Consider the following 18,231-nt stretch of genomic DNA (forward strand, 5'->3'; position numbering starts at 1 on the left):
GAGTCCCCCAAAATAGGGGGCGTCTTATAGACTGTATGTATCCCAGAACACCCTCTCTCTTGAATTTACTGCCCAACTGTTTTGGCTATGGGATTCCCAGCCTTGGTATTTATGGGACAAGGAAATAAAAGGTTTGTCTTACAATCACAGAACCGTAGGCTTGAAAGGGACCCAAGAACCATCTATGCAATGCAGGAATCACAGCTAAACATTCCCTCTTGTTAGATATTGTTGTGATATTATTTGGCCTTCCGGGAGTTAGAACTCCAAAAATAGCTTCCTAATCTGTTTGGAGGCTGTTCTGCTCTATCAAGGGGGTCTTCCCCCACTTCAGCTCACCGCTTCTTTTTGCTGAAGTCGCCTTAAAAACCTTTCCAGATTTCTCTTTCCTCCAGGGTTGTTTTCCTGTCTTGACCTCAGGAGTCTCCTCGGGTCCCCCAAAGGTCAGGCTGTTATTTCTAGAGACGGGGACCCGAGACGGGTGTAAAAATACCAGCAAGGTAACTTGACCTGGGATGTACAAGGTCCCTTTGCTGAGGTTGAATTTAAGGCCTGTAATGTGTTTGGGTTCAGTGTATGCATCTGTGAAGGGTCAATTTTTGGGCAGTGTCAACACTTTGCAAGTGACCCTGCTTCCTGGTGGGTAGGGGAGCACTTTTTGGGAATATTGTTTAAAGCTCCAGATCATTCCGGAAACTTGAATTTGCCAGCACCATGCAGCATTTATATAAGAGACCAACTAAGTTTGTTCTTGGTATGAGCTTTCGTGTGCATGCAAACTTCTTCTACGGTATCTGAAGAAGTGTGCATGCACACGAAAGCTCATACCAAGAACAAACTTAGTTGGTCTCTAAGGTGCTACTGGAAGGAATTTTTTTTTTTGTTTCGACTATGGCAGACCAACATAGCTACCCACCTGTAACTGCATTTATATAAGGTAAAGGTAAAGGGACCCCTGACCATTAGGTCCAGTCGCGGACGACTCTGGGGTTGCGGCGCTCATCTCGCTTTACTGGCCGAGGGAGCCGGCGTCCAGCTTCCGGGTCATGTGGCCAGCAGGACTAAGCCGCTTCTGGTGAACCAGAGCAGCGCACGGAAACGCCGTTTACCTTCCCGCCGGAGCGGTACCTATTTATCTACTTGCACTTTTGACGTGCTTTCGAACTGCTAGGTGGGCAGGAGCAGGGACCGAACAACGGGAGCTCACCCCGTCACAGGGATTCGAACCGCCGACCTTCTGATCGGCAAGCCCCAGGCTCTGTTGTTTAACCCACAGCGCCACCTGGGTCCTACCTTTACTTAGTCTAAAGCAAATCACTTCCCACTTCCCGCCGGGAACTGTAGTTTGCTCCCCACCGAGCTACAATTCCCAGCGCCTTTAACCAACGGCTAGGTTTCTTTGAGGGAGCTGTGTGCTTTAAAGTCCAGGGGTCAGCAACCTTTTTCAGCCGTGGGATTCGAACCGCCGACCTTCTGATCGGCAAGCCCTAGGCTCTGTGGTTTAGACCACAGCGCCACCCTCGCTGAGATAAACAAAAACTGTCCCACCTCGCAAGGCAGTTGCTGGGATGAGTGAGATACGTTTCCACACCAGCAGAGCAAACGGAAAAACAACAGATTAATAAAACAACAACCCAGAACCGTTGGCCCATCGGTGGCAAAGGAGTGTCGTTACTGAATGCGCTAAGTAATGCAACCATCACTGCACAATTGTTTCTACTCAGAAACAAACCCCATTGAATTCATTCAGGCTCGCTTCCCAGGGAAGTGCAGGTTTGGGTTGCAACCTAAGTTTTCTGTGTGTGTAGGTCTTATAAGAAAAAACTGCCCCTTTATCCCTTATGGGGTATCCAAGAGCCCGTATAGAGTCCTTATGTAGGTTCTCTATCGGTAGGAGAAAATAACAGAGGCCAACCACATAATATTGAGAAGCAAAGCAGCTAGTAAGCCTGATCTTTATTAAACTGTTGCAACAGGGTCCCTCGTTCACCCCACGCATGGAGGGAGGAGAGGAACCCAGAACATTGGTGTGCAAGCTTTTATATAGACTTTTCATAGAATCCTAGAGTTGGAAGAGACCCCAAGGGCCATCCAGTCCAACCCCCTGCCAAGCAGGAAACACCATCGAAGCATTCCTGACAGATGGCTCTCAAGCCTCCGCTTAAAGACCGGAGTCTCTCCAAAGAAGGAGACTCCACCACACTCCTTGGGAGCAAATTCCACTGCCGAACAGCTCTTACTGTCAGGAAGTTCTTCCTAATGTTTAGGTGGAATCTTCTTTCTTGTAGTTTGAATCCGTTGCCCCGTTTCCGCTTCTCTGGAGCAGCAGAAAACAACCTTTCTCCCTCCTCTATATGACATCCTTTGATATATTTGAACATGGCTATCATATCACCCCTTAACCTTCTCTTCTCCAGGCTAAACATACCCAGCTCCCTAAGCCGTTCCTCATAAGGCATCGTTTCCAGGCCTTGGACCATTTTGGTTGCCCTCCTCTGGACACCTTCCAGCTTGTCAGTATCCTTCTTGAACTGTGGTGCCCAGAACTGGACACAGTATTCCAGGCGAGGTCTGACCAGAGCAGAATACAGTGGTGCTATTACCTCCCTTGATCTAGATGCTATACTCCTTTTGATGCAGCCCAGAATTGCATTGGCTTTTTAAGCTGCTGCATCACACTGTTGACTCATGTCAAGTTTATGGTCTACCAAGACTCCTAGATCCTTTTGAAACTGCCTACCCTGTAGCTCAAGACCACCCCCCAAAATATCATATATGCATCACAGAAAGAGGTGGTCCTCAGCAGAAATTTGAGTGTGTTGCTTCTCTCCTGTCTGCCACGATACCTTATCTGATCGCCTTTTCTGGGTAGCCTGGCTATTCCTTGCAGATGGTAAATACTTAGTTCCTGGATCTGTTACACATATTGGGAGTGTGCTCAGCTTAACAGACACGTGCCAGACTGTATTTACATGGAGCTGTAAGCCCCTACAGTCCAAAGTCAACTGGAAGAAGCTTTTCCCATTTCCTTCCTCCTTGCAGAGGAATTTGTTGGTGTTCAGTCGTTCAGTCGTGTCCGACTCTTCGTGACCCCATGGACCAGAGCACGCCAGGCACGCCTATCCTTCACTGCCTCCCGCAGTTTGGCCAAACTCATGCCAGTCACTTCGAGAACTGTCCAACCATCTCGTCCTCTGTCGTCCCCTTCTCCTTGTGCCCTCCATGATCTTTCCCAACATCAGGGTCTTTTCCAGGGAGTCTTCTCTTCTCATGAGGTGGCCAAAGTACTGGAGCCTCAACTTCAGGATCTGTCCTTCTAGTGAGCACTCAGGGCCGATTTCCTTGAGAAAGGATAGGTTTGATCTTCTTGCAGTCCATGGGACTCTCAAGAGTCATATCTGAGGTCAATTTGGGAGAGTCAAAACGGCTTCAGGATTGTTCTCCTGTACTATTTCAGAGACACGTGTTTTGTATACTTATGTGTTTGGCTTGTACATTTATGAACATATATATATATGACCTTAGAATTCCTGTTACAGGTAGGCGCCATGTTGGTCTGCCATAGTCGGAAAAAAAAAATTCATTCCAGTAGCACCATAGAGACCAACTAAGTTTGTTATTGGTGTGAGCTTTCGTGTGCATGCACACTTCTTCAGATACACAAAAGCTCATACCAAGAACAAACTTAGTTGGTCTCTAAGGTGCTACTGGAAGGAATTTTTTAAATTTTTAATTTTGTCCTGACTATTGCAGACCAACACGGCTACCTACCTGTAACAGGAATTGTGTTGTGTAGGTTCGTAGGATGTAAGTCATGGGCCCCTCCTGCTAGCCTGCTCCCTCAAATATCCCCAGTTTGCTCATTTCTATATACAGGGTGCCTACATTCTGCTGTTTATAATTATTAGTAGTTTGCACCATATATTTACACCTATTATCATTTCATGTTATAGCAAGTTTCTAGAGACTAGATTGAGTCTTTGCAAATTGTGTTTCTAACGGGACTTTTGTTATTGCCAAATGCCAGTGTGTTTGCATTATTAAGTTTTTTATGAATTTAAAAAAAAAAACATTTTAAGTTAGAGCTCAATAATTATTTCACTATTAATATAATTCTTCTTAATTGTATTTCAGTTCAACAATTACTTTGATAAAATACGTATTTTGTTACGTGCAAGTGGCCTTAGATACCTACGAGGTCCATCAATTACGATATAGCATATATTCAATATGGTGGCAGATGGTGACAGCAGTCACGAAATTAGAAGACGCCTGCTTCTTGGGAGAAAAGCAATGACAAACCTAGACAGCATCTTAAAAAGCAAAGACATCACCTTGCCGACAAAGGTCCGTATAGTTAAAGCTATGGTTTTCCCAGTAGTAATGTATGGAAGTGAGAGCTGGACCATAAAGAAGGCTGATCGCCGAAGAATTGATGCTTTTGGATTATGGTGCTGGAGGAGACTCTTGAGAGTCCCATGGACTGCAAGGAGATCAAACCTATCCATTCTCAAGGAAATCAGCCCTGAGGGCTCACTAGAAGGACAGATCCTGAAGTTGAGGCTCCAGTACTTTGGCCACCTCATGAGAAGAGAAGACTCCCTGGAAAAGACCCTGATGTTGGGAAAGATGGAGGGCACAAGGAGAAGGGGATGACAGAGGACGAGATGGTTGGACATTCCTTCCAGTAGCACCTTAGAGACCAACTAAGTTTGTTCTTGGTATGAGCTTTTGTGTGCATGCACACTTCTTCAGATACATGCATGCACACGAAAGCTCATACCAAGAACAAACTTAGTTGGTCTCTAAGGTGCTACTGGAAGGAATTTTTTATTTTATTTTGTTTCGACTTAGAATTCCTGTAACTCTAGGGTAAAACTTTTTTTTTCTTTTTGCAATCTTCACCATGCGCACCCACAGACCAGGATGAAGGACAAAACAGATGGGAACCACCACCAAACCTTCCCGACCCTCCTCGACCCTCCTCCGGTGCAGCGCCCTGTGGATAAGGAGGAGACGCAGCAGGAGTCCTGTGCAAAGGTGTTTGCAACAGAGAGAGGGAGAACCGTGCAGCCCTGCAAAAACCCAGCGCCAGGGCGAGATCCCAGATAAAATGTGTGTTTCACAGGCAAGCGCCGTGATGCGGGAGGGCGGGTTTGCGGCGGGGAGAAGCCCGTTTGGTTTTCTTTAATTTTAATTTTAATTTTTTGCATAAAGAAGGCAGGAGGCGCCGAGAGGGAGGAGGAGGAGGAGGAGAGATCGCAGCTGCAGGTTGCTTGCTTGCTTGCAAGGAGACACCCGCTCCTCCGGCGACAGGCCAGGTCGTAATGGATCACTAAGGGATTGTTTTTTCCAAAAAGGCTCTCCCCCACCACGGAGCAGCAAGGACGTGACGTCACCCCAGGGTTCAGCCGGGTGCACCGGCGCACCTTCCCTTTCGGGGGATGCAATGCAGGCTAGGGCTCGTTTCGCAAGGGAGGCAAGCGCGCACCTGCGCATACGCAGAGTGCATTTTCACCGATCCTTCACGGAGCAGAAGGCGAGCTATATAGGGCCGGGAAGCGGTCCATTGTTTTGCAGCTCTTGGGTTAAAGGTTCTGAACACCCCAAGAAAACCCATCGCAATTATTATTATTATTATTATTATTAATCGAGTTTATACAGCCAAGCGTTTGCAAACCTTTACAAAACCATCAGCCAAAAGAAAAAAAAGATGCTGAAATGGCAGCTATTGAAGTTTCCACTATTATCTCGCTTTGTGATTATTATTATTTAATTATTTTTTTTAAATCTCTCTTTATTATTAAAAAAAATACGCATACAAATACACATATACACAAACACAAACACAACAAAATAGACATATACATACTACTATCCTTTTCTTTTTTTATTTACAAACAAATTCTTGTACCTCCAATTATCCTCATTGCATTTTTAAACTATAATACTTATATCGCGTACAGTTATATATTTCTTTCACAAATCATATTTTTCCATATCTCGCTTTGTGATTAGCCGGAAAGGAAAACTTTGCAAACTTAAAAGCTGGCCACAGGCAACCGTGCAATTTCAAACCTAAAGTCTCTGCAGCTGCTGCAGCAGGAGAATAGAAGGATAGAAGCTCCGCCCCTCCCACTAAGCCCCTCCCCTCCTCCCCGCCCCCTTCCGTTCCCCCCGCCCCTTTCCCTCTCCGACCAATCGCGTCGCAGAAGGGCAGCACCCACGCCGCCCGCAGTTGAAGCCGAAGGCGCGCGTCACTGCCGTGCTGGCAAGGGAAGTCTTGCAAAACGCTGCGCTCATTTCATGCAATCGGGTGCGCGCAGGATGGAGCTTGGGAAGGGGGCTGGGGCGGGCTGAGAGGCGGGGGGGAAAGTGTGCTTGTGGGAAGGGGAGCATTGCCTCTGTGGGGGAGCATTGAGGGTCATGTGGCCCGCCTTGCAGAGGAGGCTGCTGGTTGCGAGGAATCCTGGCACCTCCAAGGTGTTGCGCAGGTAAGGTGGCTGTGGGGATCACGCGGGGGTGTTTGCAGAGTGTGGCTTTCTCCAGCCGCAGCAATTGGCCGCGGTTGCATTTCCTAAACCCCCTGTTATAAGGAAAAACCTGCTCCTTTCCCCTTATGGCAGTGTTTTTCAACCATTTTTGGGCAAGGGCACACTTGTTTTATGAAAAAAATCACGAGGCACACCACCATTAGAAAATGTTAAAAAAAAATAACTGTGCCTATATTGACTATATATAAAGTAATTCTCTTGAATAGGAATCAAATAAACACAATTTTTCCCACGGCACACCAGGCAACATCTCGTGTGCCGCGGAACAGTGGTTGAAAAACACTGCCTTATGGGGTACCCAAGAACCTTTTGTAGAAAGTAAAAGATGCCAACCAGAGAATATTGAGAAGCAAAGCAGCTATTAAGCCGGATCTTTATTAAACTGTTGCAACAGGGTCCCCCGCTCACCCCACGCAGGGAGGGAGGACAGGAACCCCCAAACATCATGCATACATGACAGAAAGAGGTGGTCCCCAGCAGAAATTTGAGTGTGTTGCTTGTGTCCTGTCCGCCAGGATACCTGATAATGCCTTATCTGATTGCCTTTTCTGGGTAGCCTGGCCATTCCTTGGAGATAGTAAATACTTAAAACAAAAACAAACAAAAAAATTCCTTCCAGTAGCACCTTAGAGACCAACTAAGTTTGCTTCTTGGGAGGAAAGCAATGACAAACCTAGACAGCATCTTAAAAAGCAGAGACATCACCTTGCCGACAAAGGTCCGTATAGTTAAAGCTATCGTTTTCCCAGCAGTGATGTATGGAAGTGAGAGCTGGACCATAAAGAAGGCTGATCGCCGAAGAATGGATGCTTTTGAATGATGGTGCTGGAGGAGACTATCCCTCGGCCTATAGAGTGAGATGAGCGTGCAACCCCAGAGTCGTCCGCGACTGGACCTAACGGTCAGGGGTCCCTTTACCTTTTTTATGCCTTTTAAAGGGGAGCAGAGAAATTCATGGCGGAAAAGATGCTCCAGCTACAATGGCTGTCTCTACTCTTATATAGGAAGAAAATGCTTCTGAATACCAAAATCGCAAGTGGGGGAGAGTTGCTCCTTTTGCACTCAGGTCCAGCTTGTGGGCATCTGCTGGTGCTATAAGAACTGGAGGCTGGACTAGATGGGCTCCCTTTGGCCCAACCCAGCTGCTGCTTCCTGGCAGTTCTGATACTCGCCAGGCATCTCACTTGTCTCATTTACTTCCACCGCAGGTCGTATTGCCGAGCCGCGAAGAGGGACACCATCTTTGCGTTGTCTTCGGGCCGAGGGAAATGCGGGGTGGCCGTGATTCGAACCAGCGGCCCGGCCAGCAGCATGGCCCTGTTCCGCCTGACGAGGGCGGAGGTGCCTCCCCCGAGAGTTGCCACGTTGCGGCGGATCTGCGACCCCCGGTCTGCCGAAACCCTGGACCGAGGCCTCGTCTTGTGGTTCCCAGGTGAGCAGATCTGGGCACCTGCGCTGGATGGTATCTCCAAAGTCCCATTGAGGCCAAAGAGAGGGGTACTGCTAAGTCCGTAGCTTACCGGTAGAACTGCTTCGAATGCAGAAGGGCCCACCTGTGATCTCTTAATGGAATCTCCAGGTAGTTCTGTCAAACCGGGACACGCACTTCTAGGTCTGACATGTTTGTAATCCGAAATGTATGCAAAACAAGGTATTACTGTATATTGTTGTTGTTTTTTTAGTCGTTTAGTCATGTCCAACTCTTGGTGACCCCATGGACCAGAGCACGCCAGGCACTCCTGTCTTCCACTGCCTCCCGCAGTTTGGTCAGACTCATGTTGGTCGCTTCGAGAACACCGTCCAACCATCTCATCCTCTGTCGTCCCCTTCTCCTTGCGCCCTCCATCTTTCCCAACATCAGGGTCTTTTCCAGGGAGTCTTCTCTTCTCATGAGGTGGCCAAAGTACTGGAGCCTCAACTTCAGGATCTGTCCTTCTAGTGAGCACTCAGGGCCGATTTCCTTGAGAATGGATAGGTTTGATCTTCTTGCAGTCCATGGGACTCTCAAGAAAAATTACTGATCTGGTTATACCACTGTATAACCAGATCAGTAATTTTTGATATAACGAGGGATGATTTCCAATCCTCGTGGGGAAAAGAGATTTTAAACGAAGTGCAGACTTGCGGGCTGTCACATCTCTTTCTGGAGTCTACGACATCCACTCATGCCAAAGCTGTGACCTCTCAAAGACTGAGGGACATCGCTAGACAAGAGGACCATTGCTTGTGTGAAACCAGGGATATTTTTTGGAGGAGCAGATCTTCCAGAATTCACCAGCCCCTTACCTGGTGGAAATCCAATATGTGGAACTCCTCACAGCAGCTAAGGTTAAACGTCCTGGAAACAGCGGTCTTGTTGGGAAGATACAAGGGAGTCCCATATGCCCTGAGAGTCTGTCCCCGTGCCTTGCGAATGGTTGAGTCAACCGAACATATTCTCCTGACCTGTCCATTTTATGTAGACCTTAGACAAAAACTGATAGCTCCACTCTTAGGCCACCTTAGCCTGGTAGATAGAGAATGTCAGGTTTTGTTTTTGGTGAACAATTTTACTGGTACCACAACCTTTGAGGTGGCCAATTTTTATTTTTATTTTTTTTGGCCCTTAAACGACGTAAGGTTAAAATCGATAGTATCGATATGGGTCTTTATGTACCATCTACTTTTAGTGTATGTTTTAGTGTAAACTCCTCTGAGTCGTCTCAGGTTTTTAAAAATGATAGTGTTCTGACTGACGGTCGAATAAATTGTTGTTGTTGATATAACTAAAAACTACTCTGAAAATTTATTATTTCAAAAACGAAACCTCCGTCTGGTGGTAAATACAGTGGTAGCCCGTGTTACGCACGCGATCCGTTCCGGATCGCGCTACGTAACACGGGCGTGCTTAACACGAACGCCCCCGGGGGGGGAGAAAAAACCCGGAAGTTTGCGCATTTTTGCATTTCTGCACATGCGCGAAGTGCTCAGAACGTTTCCGCGCACCCACGCACCGTAAGTCAAACGTACGCAACACGGAGCGTACACAGGTATGACTGTATGAAGATTATACCAGCGAGAATGAGTCTTTCTGTAAAAAAAATAAAAATAAAAAGATTTCAATCAAGGCTTACTGACTGGCGATTTGAATCGATTTGATTTAAATCGAATCCACCTGCGCCCGGCGCGGCAATTCTAGAAATCATTGTTTAAATTAGCGATGTGTTGTTGTTGCTTGTTTTTTCAGGGCCGGGCAGTTTCACGGGTGAAGACAGCGCCGAGTTTCACGTCCACGGAGGGCCGGCTGTGGTGAGCGGTGTCTTGAAGGCTTTGGGTGGGTCTTCGCTCCTGTGTGCCAGGCTGACGGCGGGCCGAGGGACCCTGTTTTGAAGGCCTCTTCTCTTGTTGTTGTTTTTTGTAAATAAATTTTTATTGGTTTTTTCCAGTTTTCACAATTGAAAACAAAAGATTAACTCACATTTCTACCGGATCTAGATTTAGGTAAATACCGCATTTTTCCGTCTATAAGATGCCCCCATGTATATATTTTGGGGGGCTCAGATTTAAGAAAATGGGGGGAGATGGCCCCATGTATAAGACACCCCCTAATTTTTGACATTATTTTTTAGGGGGGGGGAACCTAGTCTTTTACACGGAAAAATACGATACGTTTTCACGGACCTTCTCTTTGAATCTCTAGACCAGGGGTCAGCAACCTTTTTCCCAGCAGGGGGCCGGCCCACTGTCCCTCAGATCTTGTGGGAGGCCGGACTATATTTTTTTTTGGGGGGGGGAATATGAATGAATTCCTATGCCCCTCAAATAGCCCAGAGATGCATTTTAAATAAAAGCACACATTCTAGTCAAGTAAAAACACCAGGCAGGCCCCACAAATAACCTAGAGATGCACTTTAAATAAAAGGACACAATCTAAAAACACACTGATTCCCGGACCGTCCGCGGGCCAGATTGAGAAGGCGATTGGGCTGGATCCGGTCCCCGGGCCTTAGTTTCCCTACCCATGCTCCATACCCTCTTCTGGTTCCTTTATATAGAAACCAAATTCTTCTGCATTTCCATACTTATACTTTTCCAATTATTATTTCCCATAATTCCCCCCCCCCCAGTTTTCTACTGGTTGCAAGCATTTACTTAAAAATCCTGCCAATGTATCAAACCCGTTTGCAGTATTTTTGCATATAAACAACATGCAGTATTTTTGCATGTAAACAACATGCAGTATTTTTGCATGTAAACAATATTCAGTATTTTTGCATGTAAACAACATGCAGTATTTTTGCATGTAAACAATATGCAGTATTTTTGCATGTAAACAATATTCAGTATTTTTGCATATAAACAATATGCAGTATTATTGCATGTAAACAATATGCAGTATTATTGCATATAAATAATATGCAGTATTTTTGCATATAAACAATATTCATTATTTTTGCATATAAACAATTTTGCATATAAACAATAGACGATTCCCACTCCTTCTTAAACTTCCCATTGTCATAGTCTCTGAGCTTTTAATTTTGCCATTTCTGCATAGTCCCATTTGCTTGATTTGCCATTCTTCTTTCGTCGGTGTCTTTTCTTCCATCTTTGGGCTAACAATATTCGGGCAGCTGTTGTAGCACAAATAAACATTTTCTTGTGTTCTTTAGGGAGTTCAGTTCCCTATCAATCCTGGTAAGAAAGCTTCTGGGGTTTTTTTAAAAAGCAAAGGTTGTTTTAAACATTTTCTTCAGTTTGTTATAGATAATTTCCCAGAAGCGATTAATAGGAAGTCCTCCTCTTGGTTCCAGGCTGCCTCCCTCTGCTACGTCTTGCCGAACCCGGGGAGTTCACCAAACGTGCCTTCCAGAACGGCAAGCTGGACTTGACCGCGGCGGAAGGCCTGGGGGACTTGATCCACGCCGAAACAGAAAGCCAGCGCCGGCAGGCTCTCCGCCAGATGGAAGGGGACTTGGGTCGGCTCTACCGGCGCTGGAGCGACACCCTCACGAAGGCAAGGGAATCGGGGGAACTTTCTGGGTGGAATGGTTTGTGTCGGAGTCCTGGAACTGAGAACTTTCCTTTCTGCTCCGCAAAAGGGACAGCATCTAGTGGCAAGGGCCATAAGTGTAAACAGTAATAATGATCATAATCATAATTAATAATAATAATAGCCAAGAATATGAGAAGATTCCTGCAGCAGGATCATGCCAAAGGGGTCTGATCTACTCGAGCATTCCTTCCTCCTAGGTGGTGTTCGAAATTAGCCAGGTGCATTTTGCACCTGAGTATTAGGTAAAAGGTAAAGAAGAGTTTGGATTTGATATCCCGCTTTATCACTACCCGAAGGAGTCTCAAAGCGGCTCACATTCTCCTTTCCTTCCTCCCCCACAACAAACACTCTGTGAGGTGAGTGGGGCTGAGAGACTTCAGAGAAGTGTGACTAGCCCAAGGTCACCCAGCAGCTGCATGGGGAGGAGTGGAGACGCGAACCCGGTTCACCAGATAACGAGTCTACCGCTCTTAACCACTACACCACACTGGTAAGGTAAAGGACCCGTGGATGGTTAAGTCCAGTCATCTCGCTTTCAGGCCGAGGGAGCTGGCGTTTGTCTGCAGACAGCTCTCCGGGTCATGTGGCCGGCATGACTAAACCGCTTCTGGCACAACGGGACGCCGCGACGGAAACGCCACCTCTCTGCAAACGTGGGTGGTGCTGCGGTCTAAACCACAGAGCCTCGGGCTTGCCGATCGGAAGGCCGGCGGTTCGAATCCCCGCAATGACGGGGTGAGCTCCCGTCGCTCGGTCCCTGCTCCTGCCAACCTAGCAGTCCGAAAGCACGTCAAAGTGCAAGTAGATAAATAGGTGCCGCTCCGGCGGGAAGGTAAACGGCGTTTCCGTACGCTGCTCTGGTTCGCCAGAAGCGGGTTTGTCATGCTGGCCACATGACCCGGAAGCTGTACGCCGGCTCCCTCTGCCTATAGAGCGAGATGAGCGCCCCAACCCCAGAGTCGTCCGCGACTGGACCTAATGGTCAGGGGTCCCTTTACCTTTACTACAAACACAGACGTATTTATTTTGTTCCCTGCAGTTTCCTTCGGGCCACACCAAACATCAAATATTTGGTTATTGTACATAAATACTCTCTCCTCTCCGAGCAAGAAAGTGAGCTCCTTACCTTCCCCCCCCCAGGCCTTGGCCCACCTTGAAGCCTACATTGACTTCAGCGAAGACGACAACATTGAGGATGGGGTCCTCGCGCAAGGTGAGACTGCCATGGGGGCGACCCCGCTTAGAACCCTTCCTCCCACGCCCAAATAAACGTTGACCTCTCAATGATTTGTCCCCAACGGCAGCGATAGAAGCGCAGCTACGTTCGCAAGGATGCCGCCTTGCCTTTAAATTTAAATGTGAAGGATGCTAGTCCTCATGGCTGGGGGGAGGGAAGGAAGGAAAAGCATTGGAAAGCCAGGAAAGGAAGTTTTTTGGGGGTTTGGGGGGGGGATGTGCAGTTTTGAGACAAAATCGGAGTCTTTTATTCCTTCCTTCCTACTTCTTCACAAAGGCACGCGGGTGGCGCTGTGGGTTAAACCACAGAGCCTAGGGCTTGCCGATCGGAAGGTTGGCGGTTCGAATCCCCGCAATGACGGGGTGAGCTCCTGTTGCTCGGTCGCAGCTCCTGCCAAACTAGCAGTTCGAAAGCACGTCAAAGTGCAAGTAGATAAATAGGTACCGCTCTGGCGGGAAGGTAAACGGCGTTTCCGTGCGCTGCTCTGGTTGGCCAGAAGCGGCTCAGTCATGCTGGCCACATGACCCGGAAACTGTACGCCGGCTCCCTCGGCCAGTAAAGTGAGATGAGCGCCGCAACCCCAGAGTCGTCTGCGACTGGACTTAACGGTCAGGGGAAATCCCTTTACCTTTATCTTTCACTTCTCCACAGTGGAAGAAGCCGTCGAGGCGTTAGAGAAGGAGCTGCGGGAGCACTTGCAAGATAGCCGCCGCGGCGAGAGGCTGAGGGACGGAGTCCATGTGGTGATCGCAGGGCCCACCAACGCTGGGAAGAGCAGCCTCCTCAACCACCTCTGTGAGCAGGAAGGACTTCGGGGGGTGGCGGGGAGCTCTTTGGGCATGACATGAATGAAAAAAGCACGAGAGCCAGTGTGATGTAGTGGTTAAGAGTGGTAGACTCGTAATCAGGGGAACCGGGTTCGCTTCCCTGCTCCTCCACATGCAGCTGCTGGGTGACCTTGGGCTAGTCACACTTCTCTGAAGTCTCTCAGCCCCACTCACCTCACAGAGTGTTTGTTGTGGGGCAGGAAGGGAAAAGGAGAATGTTAGCCGCTTTGAGACTCCTTCAGGTAGTGATAAAGCGGGATATCAAATCCAAACTCCTCCTCCTCCTCCTTCTTGTCCTCCCTCAGGTCAGAAGCCGGCAGCCATTGTTTCCCCCATAGCAGGGACCACGAGGGATGTGGTGGAGGCTGCGCTGAACATTGGCGGGTTCCCCGTGGTGCTGAGCGACACGGCAGGGCTGCGGGACACCAGCGATGTTGTTGAGATGGAGGGAGTGAACCGGGCTCGGCAGAGGCGAGTGAGGAAAATGGGCGGCGGCAGCAGTATCTGGGTCTTAAGCAATGCTTCTCTTGCAGTCAGTGATTTTATTTTTTTATGGAAAGGAGAGCTTGGAAAGCTAAATGCTCTTTTGTGAGATGTATTGGTTCAAATACAGGCTACAGCGGTATCTTGGTTCTCAAACTTAATCCGTTCCGGAAGTCCGTTCAAAAACCAAAGCTTTCCAAAACCAAGGCGCGCTTCCCCATAGAAAGCAATGCAAAACGGATTGATCCTTCCCAGACTTTTAAAAACAACCACCGAAACAGGAACTTAACATGGATTTTACTCTCTAACGAGACCATTGATCCATAGGAACCAAGGTTGTTGTTTTTAGGGAACTTTTTAATGTGTGATATTTTTGTATTTGATTTCTGTTGGAAGCCGGCCAGAGTGCCTGGGGAAATCCAGCCAGATGGGTGGGGTACAAATAATAATAATAATTATTATTATTATTATTATTATTATTATTATTATTATTAGTCTATTAGTCGTGTCCGCCTCTTCGTGACCCCATGGACCAGAGCACGCCAGGCACTCCTGTCTTCCACTGCCTCCCGCAGTTTGGTCAGACTCATGTTAATAGTTGCAAGAACACTGTCCAACCATCTCACCCTCTGTCGTCCCCTTCTCCTTGTGCCCTCCATCTTTCCCAACATCAGGGTCTTTTCCAGGGAGTCTTCTCTTACACAGAGTCAAATTGGTCCTGCTAGCTAGCAGTGATGGGGCTTGTAGTCCAACAACAGCTGGAGACCACAGTTCAAGAAACGCCGAGCTAAAGCTTTTAACTGGCTCTCCGCTCCTTGCAGGGTTGAGGGTGCCGACCTCGTTCTTGCCGTCCTGGATGCAGCGGAAGTGGCCCAGAAGCCTCACCGACTGGCCCCCGCCTTGCTGGACATCCTGCCGCCGGACGATCCGAAAGGGACCCGGCCGTACTTCCTGGTTCTGAACAAGATGGACCTGCTTGGTGACGAGGAGCGGGCGGATCTGCTGGCGAACTGTGCCGACCCGGACCTGGCGCCGGCCTGCTATCTCTCTTGCAAAACCGGGGAAGGGATCGCTACCTTCCTGAGCGTGTTGGGGAAGCAGCTGGCCCACATGTGAGGACGGGGAGGGAGGAAGGAGCCGTGAGGGGTGGGCTGAGCTGGGCTTGCCCCTTGCCTGCAGTCCTGGAGAGCACTAAGTGGACCAGTGCTTTTGACTGTTATGAAACTTCCCGCGGGGGCAAGTTGTGAGACTGACCCCCAGGGCGGAACGAAGTCTCTGTGCACTCCTGGATACTCGAGTCCAGGGCACATTAGTAATATGGAATTGTTCCCAGCTTGAAAACAACACACACAAGCCTTCAAGGCTAAAACCTACTTTATTGTAGATAAAGTGCAGAGCATGTATCTGCGTAGCCAGCTCATGAATTCAGAGCTGTCTATAATTGCGTCCAGCATCTCTGAGCCAGAACAGATAGAAAGAATACAACAGTACATTACAATAACATCACATGTGTGGGAAGGCTGGTATGGCCAGAGGTTTTCCCAAAGTATGAAAACATGACTCATAGTCAGGTGACCTCGCTTCTTGCAGCTCGGTTTGTAATAATATCACAACATTGACTTGGGTTCTTAGGTTCGCCGTTCCCCCCCGCGTGTACAAAGCCTTTTGCCTAACCACGGTGAATGTCTCTTCTCGTCCTCCAGGTGCGGCGACCCTCTCGCAGGCTCCCCCAGCCCCACGCAAGCACGCCACCAGCTGAGCTTAGCCAAATGTCTAGAGGCCCTAGGGCGATTTGGCCGCTACCGGGCTGTGGACCTCGCTCTGGCCGCGGAGGAATTGCGGCAGGCCCGGCGACTGCTGGGACGTCTGACGGGACAGGTGGGGTCCGAAGAGATCCTGGAGCTCATCTTCAAGGATTTTTGCATCGGCAAGTGAAGGAGGCGACAGAGAGCATCTTTATCCCACCTTTAGGAGGCGGGTGCAGCTGGAGTACGGCGCCATCTGGCGCTTGGGGGTGGTTCTGCGGTTCGAAGTATATTTTGGCCGGGGCAAAGGGACTCTTTGTCAATGGATGGGATGGCGCCAGAGCTGTCCTAGCAGGGGCAGGATTTTGCGGAGGGAAAGCAATGTTTGGGGCAGAGCATTGATGTTCCGGATTTCATACTTTTAAAAGACTTTAAAAGAATGGGATATATATATATAAGATATGTGCAAAAATATAACAACAGCTTTGCTTCCATGCCAGCTTTTGAGTGTTAAATGAAAGATATGTGCTGGAAATTTTGGATGTATAATGTTCAAGAATGTATTGGAAAATCTATATATGAAGGTTTATTGTTTGGATCACATTCTGTATTAAGCGAGGTAGATGCAAAGGGGTTTAACAGGAAGACGGACTCGTGGAACCTTTTTTTTGTGAATATGAAGGTATGCAAGTTTAAATATATAGAGGTGTTTTTTTCTTTTTTCTTTTTCTCTTCCCCCATCCCCTCTTTTTTCTTGTTCTTTTTTTTCTTCCTTCCTTTGTTGAAAGGGGATTAATTAAGATACAAAAGACAAAATACAGACAAGATAACGCTGTATGTAAAATTTTATTCTCTAATGTCATACGATAACAGTTGGACTAAGATGTTTTTTCCCTGTGTTAAATTATAATAATAAAAAAATTAAATAAAAGACTTTAAAAGGCTCGTTAAAATAGCGGTTATGCATCTTACGCTGTGCAGAAAGCGGGATAATGATGTTTTAATAAAATAGTTGTGAGAAGTTACATATTGAGGCAGATGTTTATTTTGAGAACTGAGATTTATGTGTGACGACGGATTTATATATATTTATTTTCTACCCCTCCGCATAAGAAGAGGTGCTTTATCATAGCTTTTCAGCAAATTAAAGCTGATGGTTGACTGTTCTCATTTCAAGTTTGAGAAATGGCTTTTGGAATGTTATTATCAATGTCCAACATGTTTTCGCACACACACACACACACTTCACTAAAAATTTCCAACATGCTGCATATTGTCCCTGAAAATTATGTTCTATTTGGCTTGAACTGGAGTGATGAAAGGTGCGGGACACACACACAACAAAGGATATAATAATAATAATAATAATAATAATAATAATAATAATAATAATAATAATTTATTATTTATACCCTGCCCATCTGGCTGGGTTTCCCCAGCCGCTCTGGGCGGCTTCCAACAGAACATTAAAATGCAATAATCTATTAAACATTAAAAGCCTCCAGTGTGGTGTAGTGGTTAAGAACGGCGGACTTGTAATCTGGTGAACCAGGTTCACTTCCCCGCTCCTCCACATGCAGCTGCTGGGTGACCTTGGGCTAGTCACACTTCTCTGAAGTCTCTCAGCCCCACTCACAACACAGAGTGTTTGTTGTGGGGGAGGAAGGGAAAAGAAGAAGAGTTTGGATTTGCTATCCCGCTTTTCACTACCCAAAGGAGTCTCAAAGCGGCTCACATTCTCCTTTCCCTTCCTCCCCCACAACAAACGCTCTGTGAGGTGAGTGGGGCTGAGAGACTTCAGAGAAGTGTGACTAGCCCAAGGTCACCCAGCAGCTGCATGTGGAGGAGTGGAGACACGAACCCGGTTCACCAGATTACGAGTCTACCACTCTTAACCACTACACCACATTGGCTGCTTGGAGACTCTTTCGGGTAGTGATAAAGTGGGATGTCAGATCCAAACTGTTCTTCTTCTTCTAAACAGTGCTGCCATCAGATATCATAGGACTTAAGTCGTTTTTCTGCCCATCTTGACTAAATAAGATCCCTGTGTTTTGCTACCAAAAAGAATGAGCCTTTTTTTCTCATGCAGTCTTAAAAAGCATCCAATCTCCCCCCAGAATAAAAGGCCAATCTACATTGTTACGATGAAATAAAAATATTCCATCCCGCACATCCACGTTTTTCACCTTCGTTGCAGGTTGGAGAACTGGGCCAAAACGAACAAGATTGTTAAGTTTCTACACTTAAGCAAGAATAAGCAGTTGCACAAATATGGCTTGCCACCAGTACATGTGAAAAGGATCTAGGGGTCTTAGTACAGCAGAAACTGAACATGAGTCAACAGTGT

General features: G+C 47.3%; 1 protein-coding gene across 1 annotated transcript; it reads left to right on the forward strand.

Annotated features, from left to right (window-relative positions):
* Positions 1-6,418: 6,418 nt before the first annotated feature.
* GTPBP3 (GTP binding protein 3, mitochondrial) lies at positions 6,419-16,331 on the forward strand. The gene is made up of 9 exons (XM_033136637.1): positions 6,419-6,494; positions 7,763-7,986; positions 9,781-9,867; positions 11,348-11,550; positions 12,730-12,802; positions 13,478-13,621; positions 13,959-14,124; positions 14,958-15,248; positions 15,840-16,331. Exons 1-9 carry the CDS (start codon positions 6,427-6,429, stop codon positions 16,069-16,071), a joined length of 1,488 nt encoding a protein of 495 aa, XP_032992528.1. The 5' UTR covers positions 6,419-6,426; the 3' UTR covers positions 16,072-16,331.
* The last annotated feature ends 1,900 nt before the right edge of the window (positions 16,332-18,231 follow it).

Source organism: Lacerta agilis, chromosome 18, assembly GCF_009819535.1.
Source record: "Lacerta agilis isolate rLacAgi1 chromosome 18, rLacAgi1.pri, whole genome shotgun sequence".
NCBI lineage: Eukaryota > Metazoa > Chordata > Lepidosauria > Squamata > Lacertidae > Lacerta > Lacerta agilis.